The 21,717-nt window shown below is 32.2% G+C and overlaps 3 protein-coding genes across 6 annotated transcripts in view; 1 reads left to right on the top strand and 2 right to left on the bottom strand.

Annotated features, from left to right (window-relative positions):
• The window catches only part of LOC119634826 (beta-arrestin-1), a 5,920-nt gene extending 2,850 nt beyond the window's left edge, over window positions 1-3,070 (bottom strand). Inside the window, exon 1 of the mRNA XM_038029224.1 lies at window positions 2,100-3,070. Within this exon, the coding sequence (XP_037885152.1) occupies window positions 2,100-2,697 (598 nt within the window). The 5' untranslated portion in view covers window positions 2,698-3,070. The remainder of the gene's footprint in view (window positions 1-2,099) is intronic.
• Window positions 3,071-3,428: 358 nt separating this feature from the next.
• LOC119634823 (DNA-binding protein modulo) lies at window positions 3,429-5,685 on the top strand. 2 transcript variants are annotated; one of them, XM_038029222.1, is made up of 4 exons: window positions 3,429-3,969; window positions 4,036-4,236; window positions 4,312-5,274; window positions 5,339-5,685. In XM_038029222.1, the coding sequence occupies exons 1-4, from the start codon at window positions 3,552-3,554 to the stop codon at window positions 5,623-5,625; spliced, it is 1,869 nt and encodes a 622-aa protein (XP_037885150.1). In that variant the 5' UTR covers window positions 3,429-3,551; the 3' UTR covers window positions 5,626-5,685. The 2 variants fall into 2 exon arrangements, with proteins under 2 accessions (XP_037885150.1, XP_037885149.1); XM_038029221.1 differs by having other exon boundaries at window positions 3,430-3,978.
• Window positions 5,686-11,307: 5,622 nt separating this feature from the next.
• Window positions 11,308-21,717, bottom strand: part of LOC119634822 (205 kDa microtubule-associated protein) — a 44,185-nt gene continuing 33,775 nt past the window's right edge. For all 3 annotated transcript variants that reach the window (XM_038029218.1, XM_038029219.1, XM_038029220.1), the window contains one exon: window positions 11,308-13,799. In XM_038029218.1, coding sequence (XP_037885146.1) covers window positions 11,922-13,799 — 1,878 coding nt within the window. In that variant the 3' untranslated portion in view covers window positions 11,308-11,921. The remainder of the gene's footprint in view (window positions 13,800-21,717) is intronic.

The raw sequence follows: 21,717 nt of genomic DNA, 5'->3' as shown, positions 1-21,717 counted from the left end.
TTTTTTTTTTTTTTTTTTTTTTTTTTTTTTTTAAATTTTAACGAAAGACATAAGACAAGCAACTAATTGCGAAATAAACAAAAATTTACCTTAAATGAAAACAACAATTTTTAAAATAATTGAAAATTTCTTATAAATGTATATATATGTGTGTTTGCGAGAAGCAAAAATCGCAGAAGTAAAAAATCAATTATCTGCAAGATAAAACAGATTTTGAATACGCATTGGAAAAAGGCTTTAAACATACATTGACTTGTCTAAAAAATACTAAGCTGAGATTTAGTTAAATTAAGCGAATTTCAAATTATATGATTTTTTACATATACGTACAACCACCAAAGATTAAATAAAATAAGTCTACATAAAAGCAAGGATTGCATATGAACCCTTGGAGCCTATTATTATGAGCTGAATAAGGGCAGTTTTCAATTTTCCATGGTTTAATATTTTAATATGCATTTTCATCTTCAATATCTGCAGCAGAGAAAAAGAGAGAGAGGGAGAGAGAGAGGATGTGATAATGAAAATGTCGAGAAAAGTCTTAGCGAAATTCAATTATAAAAGAATCGCAATTTTATTGATAAGGTCTGGTAACAAACCTTAAAGAATATTTTTTTTGTGTAAAATATGACCAAAAATGTCCGAATTAAGGCAGATATGGCACAAATTTTCTTAAATGTTTAATGCGATCAGGAAATCAATATTTCCTAATTGATTCGCTAGATGTGACAACTATTTCGAATTCTGTTATTCTTCATCTTTTTGTCTATTTAGTCATTGTGGACGAATCAAAGCCACTTTCATGTTTGATCAGTTCGAAAGGCATGCATGTTAAGATGTAGTGGGTCATAAAAAGAGACGTAAGCACAAATACCCATGACTAAGTCTGTTTGCGATCCTAATCGGATAGAGAATATATATATGCAATTTGAGAATATCGGAAAATTAATCTCTCTTTACTAGAATGCCAAATACGTTTATAATCTTCCTTCGATTATCACTACAATAGTAGTTCAATTTAACGAAAAATTAATTTTTTTTATTTATAATAAATGCATGTGTATATATAAATATACATACATACATGATGCCATGCGCTTGCATCTCACCACTACACACACAAATGTAGCCACGATCATTAACAATCAACTCTCGTAACTACACACAACAAGTACGCTCTGACGTAGAATCAAACCCTGTGCTAAATATTTCAAATATTAACAATAACAGCAAAAACAACAATAATAATAATAATAACAATTTGTTAACATTTACGATTTGATGCTAATGAAACTTGTGATGAGATTGATGTAAAAAGCAAATAATAATAAAAACAAAAACGTGATTTACAAAATAGGGAGATTCTAATACTCATTTGTAGTAGTAACATAACAAAAAAGAAAACAAAAACTAGTTTTCCTTTACCGTTTTTTTTTTTTTTTCAGTTAGAGCTACGCGCTAATTAGCAGTTGATGACACGCTAAAAATATTGAAAAAAAAAAAAAAATTGTATATTGAAACTAAAAATAAATAAATAATCAAATAGCGAATGCTGTTGTTGCCTTTACTGTTATTGTTGTTGTTGTTGTTGTTGAAATTACGCTGGTAATTTAAAGAGCAGCATTATGATTAAGCCTCGCACTTAATAATGAATACAAACATAAATACATTTACTGAATTTAACATAAACGATGGAGGGTAACACCCAAAATGTTACAGCACACCAGTGCAATTGTTAGCGGATCGGACCAGTCATTATGTCATACATGATGACACATTTCTCCATGTATTTATATATATATACAACAAATTGATCTGATTAATTTGTAAAAATCGACCCCCCTTTCATCATTGGCAGCAACTTCGTCACCTTGCAATTGACTTTTAGCTTTATTGAAAATATCAATTTAATATCGTTATGGATGATGCTTATGACACATTTTTCGATAACATTATTTGCCGCATGATCTTTAATGATAAATACAGATATAGAAAATTGACTAAGAGAAGAGAAAGTCAAATGACACGCATACGCTTACGCACGCACGCATCAGCTAAAATACATACACATATATATATATATATATATATATACTCACCTACAAATGCTTTTAATTCATAGTCAACACCGCAAGATTTTCCGGTATCACCGGGTGCTGGCTGCAATGATACGGATGCCGGACAATAGGGAGGAACTTCAAAATAAAATGGATATGCATTCGCCCCTAACTTTTTAATAAGACGCTCTTGTAGGCGTGTTAGTGTCCTTTCATTTGTATGCGATGGCGGATAAATTTGTTCGTTGGCCAAATATAAATCCTTGCGAAATGTCAAACCTAAAACATCCAGATCTTCGCGACCGTAACGAAATGCAGCCAAGACTTGACCAAACACTTTCCGATCTTTTACATATTCTGGATCAATAAACACAACACCGTCGATAGGATCTACGTGGCTTATATGATCAACAAAATCCCGTTTCCCTAGATATACAGTTATTTTACCATTAGATGAACTCTTCTTAAATACACGCGTAGCCTGCCGCCTCGAGCTCGCATCCGCTTCAGCTCCAAGCAAGCTACTCCCACCACCTCCACCGCCGGCTTCGTCATTACCTGAATTTGGGCGTATACCGGTGCTACTGCTACTATGGCCATTATTACCCGTAGCGTTATTGGTAGCGTTTAATGCATTCATAACGTTATCTTTGTTTAAGGCGTAGAACCTATTGCACAGCTATTGCTACGCTGGTGGGCAATCAATTGTATGATTCCTCTTATTTTACTCCTCTCCCTCTTTCTTAAATTTTCTGCCGCAAAGTCAAATACCAGCAATACGAACGCGTTGTTAATCTTGCTTTTAAATCGTATTTCTTTACTTTTTGCACTTGCTCTTATGCCGCGAGAGTCATTTATTTACTTTTCAGAAACAATATTCTTTAGTTTTTTTTTTTTGTTTATATAAAACAAAACGTAAACTTATTAACAATTAATGACAAAACTGCGTATTCTTCGTTTTCCATCAAATGAATGGCACTCGAAATGTCATTTTTAGGCGATAAAGAATTTTTTGTGTATACTGTGACGTCATCGTTTTTGACAAAAGCAGTACAGTATTGCCAAGTTCAAATTGTTAAGATTGGAAGCAAACAAAATTCTTTGTACATATGCGGAACGTTGATCATATGATGAAACCAACTTTTACTAAAATAAAATAATATATATTTTATATTAAATTAATTTATGTATATATAATGTATATAAAGAGGACAATTAATTGCTCTCTATACAGTTTTTTTGGTATTCTCGTTACGATCGTTATAACTATTATTATTATCATTATTGCCATTTATATTTCAATCCTTTTCTAATTCATAGCAATTTTATCGTTTATCGATATATAGCAGTTTGTTTCCTGACAGAACACGTGCATTTTCTTTTTTTGTTTTTGTACCATATCACGACAGTACATTTTATATCGTCAAAGAGAACTCAAGAGCTTCCAGATTTTTTAACTATTGTGCTTTTTTGACGTATTACAAATTCAATAAAATGAAACAAAAGCAGATTAAAATAAATCCCAAAGCTAAAACGCCTTTTAAGCAGACAAAAAAGGAAGTAGTTAAAAAAATAATTAGGCACAAGGGTGAAGCCAACGATTCTGAAGATGAGAATGTGACCGTAGGTGCAGTTATGCAAACTAAGAGACCAGCTAAGAAAGTAGTTGGAAAAGCTATTAACCAGAAGAAAGAAGAGAGTGGTCCTATTTCTGAAGACAAAAATATGAAAGTAGCGCCAGTAACTAAGAAAATGATTGGAAAAGTTGTCAAAAAAGAGATAAAGAAGAATGAACGAGTCGAAGCAAGCGATTCTGACGCCGCAGAGGACAAAGAAGATGAAGATAATGTGTCCGAGGACGACAGCGTGGTAATAGAAGCGACTAATCGTCTAGAGAGTGAAGATGACGACAGTAATGATGGTATTATGAGATGAGAAAGTTCAAAATATTCATGTGCCGTTAATTAATTATCTTTAGATGACCAAGAAATAGGAAGCGACGATGACGTTGGAAATGGGAAATATGTCGAAGAAGAATCCGATGAAAATGATGATGATGATGATGAAGAAGACGACGATGATCAGGAAAACGATAACAACGAAGCTCCCATCGAAATTCCTATAGAAAAAGGATGCCATAAAACACCACAGCCTTATTCCTTAGAAAAGTTGCCTGGATGTAAGTAGTGAAAACAATTTTAACTATTATACGTTTTAATTTATATGCAAAATATTTTATTTCAAATTTGTCTAGTTATGGAAGAATATAAAGTGGAAGAAGAGTCTGAACCTGAGGGTGCTAGGTGCCATGCTGACAAAACTATTAACATTAGGAATTCAGCTATTTCGATCAAAAAGGAGGAGGAGGAAGAAGAGCCTTCGGAATTGCGAAAAAATATTTCGCATATAATTGTTGAAGGAATACAAACTTATACGAATCAAAATGATCTTAAAGAACATTTTGCCAATTGTGGAAAAATTGGAAGTATTAAATTGATTAAAAGCGAAAATATATCATGTGCTCACATTTTCTTCAGGAGTCCATTCTCCGCATCTAGAGCTTTGAAGTTAGACAAATCGATTCTAAACGGCCAAACTATAACTATCAAGCCAGAAAAGACAAAATATGTTTTCAATCCTAAAAATAGCATATCCATAATAAATTGCAGGAAGTTAACGACGCTAGACATTGCCACACTTGAGAGAATATTCGCTAAATGTGGTTCAATTGATGAAATACATGTATTGTGCATGCCAAATATACTGGCGTTTATTACCTTTGAAAATGAAGAAGGGATAGAAAATGCCTTGAGATTAAATGGTAAAACAGAGGAAGGTCTTCAATTGAAAATTGAACTTTGTAAAAAAAGAACTATAAACAAACGGTCATTGAATGACATCGAACAAAATGCTACGCGTTCTATAAGCATTATAAACCGCGAGCATTTGGAGTCTGTAGATCCGGCTAAACTTGAGGCAATATTCAGTAAATGTGGTACAATTGATAAAATGCGTGTAGTGTGCGGAAAAAACATTTTGGCGTTTATTACATTCATAGATGAGGAATCGGTAGACAATGCTTTGGAATTAAACAGTAAAACCGTGGAAGGTCTTAAATTACAAATTGAAAAATATAAAAAATTAGAATTGCATCGCCCGGATCCAGATCTAAAACCCAAAAAATCATATTCAGTGCTTGTACAACATCTGAATAGAGGTAAAATGCGTTATTGCAATTAACAAATTTTTAGCACATTTTTAACATGTTGATTGTATTTCAGATGTCACTGTTCCGGATCTATATAAATTGTTCTCACAATGTGGCGAAGTAAGTGGCGTTCAGTTGAAAACTGGTGAAGCCATTGTAAATTTTAAAACTGCAGATGCATTTTGTAAATCGTTTTTACTTCATGACACCATGCTGAAAAACCGAGAAATCTATTTGCAACCATATACAGAGAAAAAAGTATTTTTGAAAAATAAAGAATTGAGGCATGGTAAGCGGCCATTTACATCCCATTTTCCATCGAGTAACGGAGCTCCGAAACGTATCAAAAGCGAGAAATAGGCCAGAGATAATCCAACTTTTATAATCTTAAATGTAATAAAACTATTTTCAATAACAACATATCTCGGCAGTTTATTTTTTAATTTTAAAATTCCTTTGCAAAATTTAGTTTGATTTCTAAATTAAAGAATTTATAAGGATGTGTTACTATTTTTCCCAAAAATTCTTCAAAGGCGTTGGGTATTTTACCGTTTTGTCAAAGAATTCACACAGTAGATAGTTAGAATTCGAAAATATCGAGCTTATTATATCATTTAAATTTTGTATATATATGTGTTATATAAAGGACACTTGATACGAAAAGAAGGTATATCGAGCCGTACATAGCATTAAATCTAATTATGCTGATCGTGACAACATTCTCATCAGGTTTGTCAAGCTGGTTCTTCCAACACATTCTTACATCCTTACGCTTAAAAACAATGAAGAACAGAAGGACCATAAAATGAAATATGCTACACTACAGCAAGACCCAAGGATCGAAGTTAAAGTGTACGAAAAAGTGCATATCTTCGAGAAGGTCTTTAAACCCTATTTACGGAACGCCATTTGAAGATTGTAGACACAGGTTCAATAAATTATTTCGATGCAATGGATACGACGAATGTTAGCAAGTTTATTAATTCTTAAAAATTGATATCCGTATTAGAGACCGAAAAGTGTTTTTTCAGTGTCTATCACTATTACAATATCTAAAATGAAAAGCTCGAAGCTCCTTTTGGATTATGGGCACATTAGTTGATTTGGAATAACGGCTGATTTTACCATCTTCCCGATATCTGCAAATTTAAAAATTAATATAACTTATGGCTTCTAGCACAGCCAGCGCTATGGTTCGTCCAATGGTTTTTGCGTTCGAACGTTTCGACTTTGGAAAGTGCAAAAAAAAAACTAAAACTAGTTTTATATAGAAATTGTTTCAATTTTAAAAATAACGTTCCAAGCGTTTCTTTCCTAGATTCTTTAGTGCAATGACCAAAGTTATTTATAAAGTCTTTATTAAGTTTTAAGCAGGCGGGCTTCATTTTACAAAAGGAATGTAAATAAATTCAGGTAATGTTTTCAAAACGCAAGAGTATGGAATGAAACCCGATTTTTTTTTTGCATGTCTATAGATCACGCAATCGATCGGGAGAGCACAATATGTCTCAAACGAAACTTTATCTGAAAGTCGATCAAGCGATCAACTAAAAAATTTCAAAAAATTATTGTACTCTCATCCGAAAGAGAGCAAAAGTCAAATAATAAAATCGAATACAAATCCAAAGTTGAATAATTTTCTCGGTCTTATATATATATATGTATATCTAATATATAATATTTATTTATTATTAATTAACTCAATATTTAATTCAATATTTTTTTTTAATTTGAATGCAAATTAATGTATGTAGGTTTGTTTTCAATTTTGTGTGTATGTTTGCATTTTTATTTTCTATTATGTAATTCGCAAGGTACTGACCTTACTGAATAAATCTTTTTTTTTTACTCACAAAATTGAAGACATTTGAAGCACTTGCACTTTCTGCTCGCATTGCATTTTTTTGTGACACATCTGGCCAAAGTATTTTATGCTGGACAGTGCAAATACAAAATCATAATTTATTTATATCGTATTTTTAGAATTATTCTTAATGAGTTAAAGTTAAGTTTAATTTGTAATCGGAACAGAGATCCGCTAGTTGACAATGGTCTGATCACTTTGTACTTTATTGCCTCGTCGTTACAAGTGCTGAAAGGAATTTAATGAATTTGAGCAAAAAAGTCATTTAGGTTATTTTTGGGCTGTAAGTCCTCAACATATATATATATATGTGTGTATATGTATTATCAAAAGCTTTTCCTAGAAATGGAAAGTACTGCGGTGTAGCTACCTAAGTAAGTTACCTATCATCATCATCATCATCTTAACGTAGCATATAAAACTTCACTCTCAAAACTCCGATATATATATAGGTATATATATATAGATATATATATATATATACATATATATATGGTTTTTATCAAAAGGTTTCGATTATACATTAGGTTACAAATACCATACACTTTGACTTCAAATCGTGGAAGCACCTGGCAGTTATAAAATTATTCAGCCTAAGCTAAGAGCGATTTTAAGATATTTAGAGGAATTTTATTATTATTTTACTTATGACACTTGACTTTCTTTGGCAGAAAAATTTTATGCCTCAATTTCTTCTATACCTGTTCAAATGACAGCCACAAAAAATCCGCTTCTTTTATAAAGTCTTCAAAATTGACCCAAAATATAAATGTGGAGGGAATCGCCCAGTGCCATAAAAGAATGTTGACCTGAAAAGATAGTAAATACTTAATTGCTGCGCGCAATGATTCCGTCATATTCTTACCAGCTAATTACCATATTTGGAAACTGTTTTCCGTATTGAGGTTGCTTTCGAGTCCTCGCTATGGTTTTTTACTGCGTATAGCAGCTCTTCGGCCTTGTCTTCCAAGAGTGCTATATATAGCTAAGGTTTTATGTTTATTCTCTTGACAGACAGAAAGTCGGCAGGTTGCATTGACTGAGGTTGCCAATGGCCGGTTTTTACCATTTTTACACGAAAATAATAGAGTGTTTCTTAAATTAAATGTGGAAAATTTTCATTCTTCGAACTTTTCTAATCTCAGAGAGTAATGAGCCAAAATCCAAAAATTTTTGTTAACAAAAACCGAGTTGCGTTCTTCGGATCTGACCAATTTGAACCATTTTCAATACCAATCTGAAGATGCACAGACGGGCAGGCGTGCCTTAATCAATCAATTCAGAATGTCAAGCTGATCAAGGCTCTCTTATGAAAAAACACAAAACGAGTCCGCCCCGTTACTACAGTGGTGGGTACGATATGCGGCGCCCCAAGACTGAGAATCCATTTCTGTATGCTTTACCTCGCTTGAGACGAAGAAACTTTTCTCAATATCCTCAATAGCTATTGAGGTAACATAATCACGTCATGAAGGTAATGACTTTACGTATATAACTCCTGTCTATCTGTTGAGACTAATAAAAAGCCGACGAGAGAGAGTAACGCATGTAATTTTATAGAACAAAATGAAGCGATTAACGAGATATCCATAATTATTTTGTTTTTTTTTTTTATAACATTTATATTTTATTTTATTATATATTTAAATGAATATTTACTCTACGCAAAAAAAAATGTGACTTCATTTTGACAATAGTTCATGTTATCGGAAAGGACATACGATTTTTTGCTATTCTTTTTCCTTTATTCAGTTTCTTTTCTTTTTCGTATATATAAATTTTTTTCTTTGCTATTGGTGTAGAAGGGAAGTGCACGATGCGGATGTGAGATCTTATTTACTACAATGCTAAAGGTTTTCTTTTTTTTTTTTTTGTTTTTTATAAAATTTACTTTTTTTCTGATATTTTTCCTTAAGAGTAAAATCTTCAAAATTTTTTTTCCTTCTTTTTTTTCGGCCTTTTTTTTTTTTAAAAAATTTTTATAAAAAAAAAAAAAAAAAAAAATGCCATTATATGGAAGTCTGTGTCTTGATTAGTTTTCAATAAACGTTTTTCTAGAATCATTTTAATTCGGTTTTGGCAAAGTCCATAATGTGTAGTAAATGATAGAATTTTTTTTTTTTCATATTTTTTTTTTTTTTTTTTTTAGAAAGTTCTAATAAACTACGAATAACATCCAATGGTGAGTAAATAGTAATAGAGAGAGACTCCTCCTTTTCGTTCTTTTTTATTTATTTTTTATTTATTTATTTATTTTTTCTCCACAAGAGACAAATTTCAAAACGGCAACAATTTTGGAGTTTGCCGAGTAAGACTTTTTGTTTTTTTATTTAATTTATTTAATTTTTTTTCGGGAAAGATACGTTCACTTAGGCTACAAATTCGCCCTTTAACGTTTACTTATGAAATTCGTTTGATATGAATATGGTACGAAGAAACAGTCTTGCAGAGAACAGCTTGTTGTTGTTCTTGTTCTTGGCGTTTCTTTTAATATTATTATTAAATATGCCACTGTGGTAGGCAAAGTATTTAATTAAATAAGTTTTTTCCTTTTTGTTTTCTTTATTATTTTATATAAATTATTTAAATTTTTATGTAAATTTATTGTATTTTCAATTTTATTTTCATTTTAGAGTAAAATTTAATTTAAAAAATTATTTTAAGGCAAATCAAAGCGATGGGCACCACGGAAAGGCAAAGGGAAAGGAAATAGTATTCCTTGGTTGTGTCACAAGCATAAATAATGCACAAAATAGGTATAATTAAGTCAGAAAACTATACATATATATATATATATATATATATATATATATATATAAATTCGTTTAGGTTTTATCAAAAGCAATAAATAAATAATAAAACAAAATAATAATTAAAAAATTTATGAAAGAAATTTTATTTTAAAATTCAAACTGAATATGAATGAAAGACAACTTGATTTTCAATTCTATATATGAACAACACTACAGATAAACAAAAAATCTTATCAAGTATTTTTAATAAGCTTTTCAGCTTTTTTTTGCTGACTTACATTTAATATGAAAAAAGTCCTTCTAGATTGACTGGAAATCCTAATGAATGGAAAGAAATGATAAAAGAAAAGAAACAACAAAATGAATTAAAAACAAAAAAAAAAAAAAAATTTCAAAAAAAGCAAAAAAAGACTAAACTATTAAGTAAAACAACTAAAACTTGATTTTACTTTTTCTTGTTTTTTAATTAAAATGTTTTATATATATATTTGATAAATACTTGGATACAGTAAAAAAAAAAAAAGAAGAAGACAAAAGATATGAGTAAACTTTGTATATATTTTTTTTTCTTTTCTTTTGTATATAAAAATGTATAAATTAAAATAAAAAAAAAAAAAAAAGCAAACAAAAAATATATAAAAAAAAAAAAAAAAAAAAAACATTAAACAAAATCCTTGAAATTACTTTTTCAGAATATTTTTTTAGGAAAAAATAGAGAGAATTGAAAGGTAATTGATGAGAAAGACGACATGCATAATATTAAACACAAAACAAAGGAGAAAATAAATTAAAAACATAAAACATGATTATTCGATTCGATAGTTAACACATAAATATTTTATTAGTACAAGCATTAATATGGGTGTATTTGTGGTTTCGATAAATGTGCGCAAAAAAAAAAAATATATATATATATATAAAAAAAAAAAAAAAAACGAAAAATAAAGAAGAAATAAAATTCGTGTTAAATGTTTTACTTATTTTTCCTCGTTTTATGTATGTAAATCCTTTTCATTCTCATATGATATATTATCCGTAAGTAGTGTTAATTGCTTGTTTTTTTTTTTTTTTTTTTTTTCTTTTTTATAGTAGTAGTAATGATAATTGTGGTGTTGTTGTTGTTGTTTTCGCTTTATAAGTTATAATATAATGCTTATATTTCTTAAGTATAGCAAGCATGTATTTTGCATTAAAATGAGACCAAAGTGAGTGACCGAAGAGTTAGTTATATGAAAGGTGAAAGAGTATGTAAGAAAATAATATTTATTGGGAAATTTTGCATTAGTGCTGGTACAGTGCGTCTACAGTGTTTCCAAGAGAATCGTGGGGGGAGTGGGGCTTGGCGAAGATGTGGACAAAAGGCGAACTGGAGAATGTAATGTTAATTGTTAGTTACGCTTGTTGTTTTTTTTCGTGATCGTATTGTTTTTTTTTTTTTTTCTTTTTTTCTTTTCATAGGAATTGTTTGCTATTAATTTCCCATTTGTAGAAATTAGCACAAATCATGATTAGAGTTTGTTTTTAAATGTGATTAAGTAATACTACAAACTATTTCAATTTGAAAAAAAAAAAAAAAAAAAAAAAAAATCGGATAAAATATTCTTTTTTTTTTCATTTTTTTTTTTTATTTTTATTTATTTGTTTTTTTTTTTTTTTACTTTTTCATATTCAGAGATAGAGAGATTCGTTAATATAATAACTTTCTATATAAAAGACGCTTTTAAAAAAATAGTTTCATAAATTGCTTCTGTATATATGTACGCATGCAAATGTATGCATTTTAAAAATTTTAGTCTTCAAATTACTTTTATCATCCGTTGGCGTGTAGTAATAAAACAAAAAAAAAAAAAAAAATTAAAAAACAAAATAAACAAAAAAAAAACAAAAAAAAAAACAAAAAAATTAACCAAAAAATCTCTTCTCTGTTCGTTTACGAATTACTGCTGCTTTCGATTTTTCTTAATTTATAAAGTGAAAAAATGTAGGAGTTTGTTTATAACCCATCCCACTATCATAAAAATAATGGATAATCAATGCAATTAAGCATCCACTGGAGTCGATGATTCTGGTTTTAAATTGATGAAACCATCACCGCTATTCATTGCAGATTGTGCGGCATTAGTTAGTTCCTTGTCGTCGCCATTTGGTAGAGGAGTATGCTTCTCATCATCAGCACCATTTATTAACAATTTATCTTGAATTTGTATCGCTTGATTGTCATCAGCCTTAGATGCCCCTTGTGGTTTCCTTATTGGTTTAGGAGTAGTGTTGTTATTAACAGTCTTATTAGGTGTTATTTTATTGGAAGCAGTCTTGGCTTTTTGTCCTACGCCAACTGCTCCCGAAGTCTTAGTTGGAGTCTTAGTGGTAGTTTGTGAAGTCGATTTTGCAGGCGAAGGCTTACGTATAGGTGCTGTGCTAGTCTTAGCAGTTAAGTTATTACCAGTTGCGGCGGCTGTGCTGTTAGTCAGTGCGTGACGTTTGGTACTTGTTGTTGTGGTTGTTGTTACCGTATTGGTGAATTTCGGCGCTGGACGCGCAGTGAAAGTTTTACCGGTAGGAGAACCAGTTGATGAACCACCACTTGTACCGGTGGATTTTGTTCGCGTAGTTGTTACGGTAGTTGTCGTTTTAAGATTGCCACCAGAATTGCTTGTAACTGTTGTAGTTGATAATTTCGCAGCACTTTTGCCTACCGTCGACGGCGCGATAGTCGACGTTGTCTTCCGAATTTGCGAACGTGGAGAAGGCGCTTTGGTTTTAATCGCTGGCAAACCCAACGTTGGTTTTGCGGGCGCTGAGGCCGGACGTGGTTTCAACGTCGCTACACTACTGCCGCCTACCGCAGGCAATTTACGAGCTGGAGCAGCGTTCGTTGTCTTCGAAAGTGGGCGAGCAGTAGTAGCACCACTTGCTGCCAGAGATTTTGTGGCTAATTTTACTTCATTTGTTGTTGTTACACCGCTTGCAGCTGGTTTACGGGTTGCTGCGGCTATTGGTTTTGCCTTGGCGCTCACAGCCGATGTTGTTGTTTTACTTGCAGTTATTGGTTGCTTAACAGCGTCCGGCTTCTTAGTGGCCACGGTAGAGGCAACTTTCAATTTGGCTGGAGCAGTCGTGATGGTTTGCCCCTTTCCAGTCGATTTTTTAATTGCTTGCGTTTTATTAGCGGGAACTTTTTTAGAAGCGGCCACTGCTGCTGCTGCTGCTGCTGCTGCTGCTGCTGCGACAGCGATAGGAGCTACGGTAGTAGCTAGATCACTTGCATCCTCTATAGGTTGTTTGGCCGAAATTTGTTCTTCTAATTTGCTCTCTGGTACTATAGGCTCTTCCACCACGACGCGCTGCTCTTCTAAGACCGGTTCTTTCGTTATAAGGTCTGTCAATACGTTAGAATCGTCTTGTAATAACTCAACCGATTTATCATTTTCCACGAAATTATTGATTAACATTTCGGGTTTATGAATTTCTGGTTCCAACAGTGGTTCTTCAAAAGATTTTTCATTCGAAAAATGATTTATCTTATCAGTTGCATCACATTCTGGTGCCTCGCGAGCCAACTCAATATCGACATTATCCGCCAGTTCGCAAATGCGTTCTTCTACCGAAATTAATTGATTATCTAAATTAGATATGACTTCCATGACTTCTTCACTTGCTGCTCGCTGCTCATTGCTAAAACTCAATTGGGGACTTGGGGTCATGGCTTGCAACGGCTTCTCATTATATGAGGATTCCATTTTATTGATAGCAGTAGTAGCAGCTTCTTGATCGTATTCTCCTCTAATTTCGTCTAACGGTTCATTCTCATATGACAACAATTTTTCTTCGAATTGTTGCTCAACGATATCAGCATCCATTTGAGATTGATATTCTACATCGATGGCAGTTGTCTTTAAAGTTTCAACTTCCTTCTCCTAACGAATGGAAAAAATCGCAAATCGCAAAAGAAAAAATTACTTTTTGTAATATGTAAAGAAAAATTTCAATTTATTTCAATTCGGCGCAAGTAATAATGTGTATGTGGCAAACACCTAAAATAATTTATGTATGAAGTTTTTGTTATGCATATAAATAATTTTTGCTAAAGATGACATCATGCTTGTGTACACATTTCTTGAGAAAATTTGTTGAATTGTATAAACACACATTAGTTTAACTTTACTTGAAATTGCTTCTTAGTCAGCAAATATAAAGAAATCTCTTTAAAGAAAAAAAGTATTTAAACAAAAAAAGCAAAAGAGAATGGACATCTATTTCATTTCGGATGAATTGGTTTGTTTTTATACCCTACACTATTTTTTGATACGTAGCATGGGCAGGCAGAGGAGACAAGATATATCCGTCTTTTATTAAAGCGGCGATCGATTCAGAATCATTTTCTGAACGAACGGGGAGGAAATGATTTTGAATTGACCTATCTAGCTCTAATTGTCCGTCCGTCTGTCCACGTAAATTTGTGTTCAAGTTAGGAGGTTGAAATTTTTGACATATCTTGATGAAATTCGGTACACTGACATTGTCTCTGACCCAAGGACAAACGCTATTGAAAATGGTTGGGAACTTTTTCACTTTTTCGACCGTTGTGTAGGGAAAAACTTGCAACCTTCAAAATTTTTCGACAAAAATTGATTAAGTAATCGCATTTCGGCATACTATATTGGTGGCAACACTTTGGACCGACTGGGGCAATTTTTTGAAACCCCTGTCATAAAACGAAAACTGACAAGTTCATATCACACAAACAATTTTCAATGCTTCATGATGAAAATCAGATCATAATAGTAATTTAAGATGAAAAAGAAAATTTGCACCGATTTCAACCGATTTCAACCGATTTTTTGGATCGTATTCTATATAAGGACTTTTACGAAATTCGATCCTTTATAGGGCAGAGGAGTCTACATTTTAATATGTCATGATGAAAATTAACTCATTAAAATTTAATTCTAGAAAACTTGGATCATTCACGCTTATATTTAGATCTTAATCCCATGTAGGGATTTTCACGAATATTTCGGTTTTTTAGGGGAGAAAAGTTTATGACTTAAGTTGCTATGATAGAAGTTGGCCCGTAATATTAATTTGATATAAAAATTAACTGTGCTGAAGTTCGAGCAGGTATATCAATTTTTGAAACTCTCGAACACAAACATTCGTGCGGGAGGTAAGTCTTTACTCAAAGGGGTGACAGTCTTCAATGTTGGATATGAAAAATTCCTTAGCTTTCTTCTTATGTGTAATGCAAAATTGTCTCAAAAAAAAAAGAAAAAAAAAAAAAAAAAATGGAAATATCTAGAGAGAGTTTTTCATCTTATTGACGTAGTAGCGTCAATGTGGAAACTTTTTCGTGTCAACTGGTATTGTCAAAATCTTTCCTTTATTTTGCTTTCTGGCATTTTCGTCGTTAGCTTCTTTTTTCTTTTTTTTTTTTCATACTACAATTTAATTAATTCATTTGATTAGAAATGAAGTCACACACATTGACCAACCTACTTAAAATGTATGCCATTCGCTATACCTTATATGTTGGAAGATTAAACATATATCATAGAGTCGTTTAATAATGATTTCACTTACTTAAAGTAAATATTACAAAGTAGTAATTGTGCCTATCAACAATCCTGCTGTTCGCTGATGTCTATATATATATATATATATATATATATCTGATGTACGTTAACTGTACGCTGTCATCAGTGAGTTTCATAATTAATATAGTATTTTTTTCATGCTGTCCAAATCGTAATATTGTTCTTTGCTTTCAGTTCAGATTGGCATCTATATGCACACACTCACACACATTATATATATATATATATATAAGAGAAGGGAGAAAGTATTAAGTTTGGAAATTGAACCACAATCATCATAAAATAATAATAATAAAAGAAAAATGATGAAAAAAAATATATATATATATATAAATATATATATATATATAATATAACAACAACAATGAAAGGAAACTATTAAAAATGTATTAAAATAATTAATCATGTGCATGATACGATATTGTTAAGGCTTTACAGATACAAATATATATCATAATTTTATTTATTTTTTTTTTGTTTATAGCTATGCATACATATATATTTGTTCGTTCGGTAAACTCTCACTGAACGTTATAGTTGTATAGCGTGCGATGAGTTGTTTTCCTTTTCTTTTTTTTTTTCTGATTTATGTAAATATAACTGATTTTGCCTGGCAGTCCGTTTGGATGGTGAGACCGCATGCATATCTTCCGGTCATTATTAATAATAGAAAATTAGCCAAATTTATTATAAAAGAAAATTTTAAAGCTTATAAAATTTAGACATTTTTAGTTCATTATAAGCAGCAAAAAAAAATAAGTTGATCAAGTCCGTTGAACACAAGTCTCCTCCATAAACGATAATGCATTTACGCAAAACACATTAATGCGCACATAGAAAATAGATCCGCTCCACTCCACTCCACTCCACTCCACTCCACTCTACTCCACTCCTTACACGAGATATATCCACAAGAAATACATGCGAAACATTTTTAGTCATCCGTTAATAATATACCGACCGACGATGAATATGAAGAAAATAAAAACTAATAAATATGATGTTTAAGCTGAGCGTACGACGATACGTAACAATAAATTTAGATAATTTTTATAATGAAAACTACCATCTATTTATCTATCGGTAAATTGTATCAAATATTAATTAAAAAGAAAAAGTCTAAGCGCGCGCACATACAACCAAATATATATATAAATGTAATGTGATTTAATGCCAGCGGGATTACGACTTACTGGCTCCTCCATTATATATTGCATAGACGCAAATGCTTGCCACATATATAAATTACGAAAACTATGATAAAGTGAAAGAATATTAAAATAGGAAAACGAATAAGTGTAACTAAACACTAAGTTATATACGAATGTTGAACATTCGTTCTACTTTGATCTCGGATAATTTAGATTTAATAAGTACTTTGTAAATCTTATACGGAATCTAGAAACTTTCCATCTAAGCATGCATCCGCCGAGACACTTTTCCCCGTAATGTTTGCCGTTTACGTTCTATGCTTAAACATATGGAAGGGGAGGATCATAAAATGAAATTTATATGAACACATCAATCAGTAAGACCTAAGGACCGAAGTTTAATTTTACCAAAAAATGTGTTTTTCATTTCCGAAACGCACTTTCTGGACGGAATGCCATTTAAAGATTCACCAAGGTCGAAGCTCCCTTTGGATTATGGGGGCATGTCAAAAAATGTTTTTCATTGCCGAGAAGGTCTTTAACCACTCTGGACGGAATGCCATTTAAAGATTCACCAAGGTCGAAGCTCCGTTTGGATTATGGGCATGTTAATTGATTTGCAATTTATATGACAGCCGGCCTTACCACGGGGTCCGATATGTACAAATTTTACAAATTGATATAGTTTATGGCTTCCAGCTCAGCCGCTGCTAAGGTGTAAAGCTCGAGATTCTTGAGTAATTCAATCTATCGTTTATCCGCTTGTTTGGGCTTTCAAACTTTTAGATTTTGGAAAATGCAAGAAATAAAATTTTATCCCGGAATCGAGAAAGCGATGGAATAAAAAAATCCTCGCTCTAAGTGCAGTATGAATTTGCATATTATCAGATACTCGAGACGATCGCACTCGTATATTAGCGATAACCTGACATTACAAGAGGTAACTGTTAGAAAATGATTTGGATATGGCGTGACCGGACGTTCCTTAATGTTGGGTATAGCTAACATGGACATGGCTTCTTATACGATATTTGTTTCAGTTCTTTACAAGTACAAGTTCTTCTCAAGTACCAAAGACTACTTTACGGGTTTTGCTCAAAAAAATTTAGAAAATTAGCAATTTTTTCCAAACAAGACGTTATATGAGGGCTGATGATAACCAAAAATGATTCGATACAATCCATTTTCAATAGGATTCAACGTTGGGCCAAAAAAATACCTGCGCGCATCAAATTTCTTTCAAAATATTTCAAAAACTATCTGGGCCGCCCACAAGTTGGACACAAAAAGTACCTGGGCCGCCATCAGACATAGGCACAAACTTAATACGCCCTGCACAAAAAACTGGTATGGGGTACAATATAATCGTGGAACTTATCTTAAGCTCTTCTGAGTATTACACACATACATCTTCACAAACTTTATATACTTTATGCCAATAATAGTTGTAGGGTATGTACTTGATTCCGTGCGCCTATCCATTTACGGAATTAAAAATTTATGGAACAAGTATTTGCGAAACTTTTATTTTAAACGAAGTATTACTAAAAAAACAAAAAAAAACAAAACAAGACTTTTTAGGTTGGGCTGATTCATTTACTAGATTCTTCTTCTTCGTAAGCTTTTTTTTTTTGATAATTGAAAAACAATTCACATACATTCAAACTCACATAAACACGAATATCATGCTGCTTCTTAAGTATGCCCAGAGAAACAAGTATATTGAAAAATAAATAAATACAATATTTAATAAGACTTAAAGAGGCGGGTTGCGTTCGTACGGACACCCGCAAATAAATGGATAATAATGTGCGAAGAAACAAAAAAAAAAAAAAAAACAAAACAAAAAAAAAAAGCAACAAAATTTCAATTACGAACGATGACATCAGCTGAGAATATGACTGGATCGCTTCCAGCGAGCTATCCAATCGGCCAACAGCCGAAAGGCACGCAATATTATTTACATTACACACAAACAACATCACTTCATCAAGTAATAACCCGCCCGACAAAACTTGAAAATATAATGTGTGTGTTATTTCTATACGAAAGAAACACAATTATATATATATATATATATATAAATAAATGTATGAAATGCCCGAGACAGACGACCAACAAAGACGTTAACGCCCCGGTAATAAAAAAAAAAAAAGACAATAATAATAAAATCTTCCTATAAAGTCACAACTTTCAAAATGACAAATTTGGCAAACACAGCAGCGAATGTTAAAGTAATAATACGTGCACAACAACAATATAGCAACAGCAACAACATACATATAATGCGTATTGTAAAGCAATAATAACTTATTGCAAAATACGAATAAATAAACAAATAAACAAACAAACATGTGTAAACAGTTGGCCTCCGACAATTGAGGAACTAAATGACACACACACACACACACACACACACAGGCTGATTAAACACTTTCTCATTTTGGCAAACGATTGCTTCTTTTTTTTTTTTTTTTTTTGAAAACCCTAATAAGGCATAACCGACAACTCGATAATAGTCGTAAATAAGAATTACATACGCAATTGGCTAAAAGTATAATATAATATATGTATAAAGGAAAAAACAAAACAAAAAAAAAACACAGAGACTCGATATTCTCTCTTCCTCCCCACTTTCCATATAAAGTACAAAATGATTTATCAATAAATGAGAAAAAAAAAAAAATAAATAAATAAATAAAGAAGAAAAGTTTAAATAAATTATAAATAAATGTACTCAACAAATGTTTATGAAGTGTGACAAGCAAATGTAATAAATAGTTGGGGATTAGTGGATGACCGCTGGGGGAGGTGGGGGAAGGGGGGGGGGGGTATTTGGAGAGGAGTGACAAGGGAAACGATCTGTGCACGTTAATTCTCAATTCTATTTTTTTTTTTTTTTTTTTTTCGTATACTAACAAAATGAAAAGTGACAAGTGAAGCCAACTCCTTTTTAGCACCAGCTAAGTATTTGCTTATATATATATATGCACATAAGCCTGTGTGCTGCATAAAGATGTTTATTTGTGCATCGTGTATGTATGTTACACTCCTTCAGTGTGTACACATTATTATTAACAAGAGTGTAGAAAAAATAAACAAAAAAAAAAAAAATCCGAAAAGAGCAGAGAGACGATGACATTTAATAAATGAATGGTTAAAAATACTTTAAACACGCACACTAACAACAAAACACAAGAGTACGCATATGTGCATATAAATGTATGCGCACATTAACAGCATTAGGGATGAGCCATGCAAGCCATTCCGGCAGTCAAGCAGGCAGGCAGGCAGACAGACAAGCATTGAGAAGCAGACGTAATATCTATTTTTATACATTCTTAAGCAGATTTGCAGCAAAACAAAATGCCAGAGATATGCGCCTTACAAAAAAGAGGAGGGTTAAAAAAAATGAAAAAAAACATAAAGAACGGGAGAGAGAAGCTACGTAAAATAGTAAAAAGCAGCTAAGAAAACTTTTGATTGGTAACATCTTTGGTTGCCAACGTCAACTATTAGATAGACCCCTTTACCCGTAAGAGAACAGCGTTCTATTTGTAATAAAACGAACGTTTCCTTTCGGGGTCTAACCCGGGGCCGTGTTGTCCAGCAGAGTTGTTGCTTAGACGTAATCGTAGCCAGCAATATTACGATAAATAGTTATTTATGCCTCTTATATATCCTTTCAGTCTCTAACCGATATGTTAGAATTGGCTTTAGAAAGTACCATCGAGACGAAGATTTATGAAATTTAATTAGCAGCATTCGATCGGCCGATGTTTTAGGTGAGCCTTTTCTTCTTTCTTTATATGTGACCATAATCATTAAAAGGATCTCCTCTATGCGTATAGGACATTGGAAATGTGTCTTGCAAACAGATCAAATTGGTCAAATGACAAACGCCTACAGTACAACGTGAAGTGAAGAAGCTACAGCCATAAAACGGTGAGTTATCTTTCTCGTTATCCATAAATTACATTATATGGACTGCTGAGGTCATCTTTAAACGTAGCCTGTTATCATACTGTTTTACTATACCTTTTATTATACCGATTGATTTAGAATCATTTTCTGCCTGTCAGTCAATGTAAATTTGTGTTCAAGTTAAAAGTCGAAATTTTTGAGATATTTTGATAAAACTGACTGGCAAGCTTTGACCCTGCGACGAAGCCTTTTAAAAATGTTTCGAATCGGTTCGCTTTTTCGACCGCTCCCCATATAACGCCTTATTCTGAAAAATAGTTATAAGTAAAAATTTGTCATTGACAAAATTTCTTGACAAAAGTGTCATAAAAATGGTATCTTGACATTCTAAATTGGTGTTGAAACTTTGGAGCGGCTGGAACAATTCTTTGAATTGCGTCTCCTACAACCGATCCTACAAAAACTGAATCTTTATGTGGGAAAAAAGTCTAATTATCAATATTTCATGATGAAAATTAGCTCGTAATAGTAAATTGATGAAGAAATCAGCCTTACCGAAATCGGGCCATGTGGGTCTACTTTTTGGATATCACCGCATATAAGAATACTTATGAAATATTTCAAAACGACCGACTTGGTAATGTTTTATGCTGAAGATAGTAATTTGATATAAGTGGAGAAAATATGTATCCTTAGACCCACCCCGTATATAAGGTACCTCATCAGTAGTAAGCCCTTCGGAAAAAGGGCTTTTTCATATTTTATGATGGAAATTAATTTACATAGGAGCAATTGAGCAATACAATTAACGATAGGGAATTTGGATCACACAAGTCTACTTTTTGCAGATCTACTGCTTGCAAGTCCTTTTGCCATATCAAATTAAAAGTTATCAGAGATCGCATCAGATTTATATTAACTTAAGCATAAGATGAAGCAGTCTTCTGGCCAGAAGACTGGCGGATAGAAGGATTTGAGTTTCGATTGGTGAGATAATTGAAATGACAAGACGAAGCTTTCCTTGCATTGACTGCGTTAAATTTAAAATTATTCTCTGCTTTCCGAAGGACCTAGTATTGATAAAGAAGATATTCTTGTTAATAACTTTCAAGTTGTAGTAAAGAACACATGGACATAGTATTCAACAGTAACAGTAAGTAGAAAAA

The sequence above is a fragment of the Glossina fuscipes genome, unplaced genomic scaffold (genome assembly GCF_014805625.2).
Source record: "Glossina fuscipes isolate IAEA_lab_2018 unplaced genomic scaffold, Yale_Gfus_2 3, whole genome shotgun sequence".
Classification (NCBI taxonomy): domain Eukaryota; kingdom Metazoa; phylum Arthropoda; class Insecta; order Diptera; family Glossinidae; genus Glossina; species Glossina fuscipes.
This window is presented reverse-complemented; position numbering and strand designations above follow the sequence as displayed.

Excerpts from the sequence above, each read along its gene's own strand:
- LOC119634823 (XM_038029221.1), top strand. The coding sequence starts at position 3,552 with ATGAAACAAAAGCAGATTAAAATAAATCCCAAAGCTAAAACGCCTTTT. Across the intron at positions 3,979-4,035 it reads AGATGACGACAGTAATGATG|ATGACCAAGAAATAGGAAGC; the intron begins GTATTATGAGAT and ends AATTATCTTTAG. Across the intron at positions 4,237-4,311 it reads CTTAGAAAAGTTGCCTGGAT|TTATGGAAGAATATAAAGTG; the intron begins GTAAGTAGTGAA and ends AAATTTGTCTAG.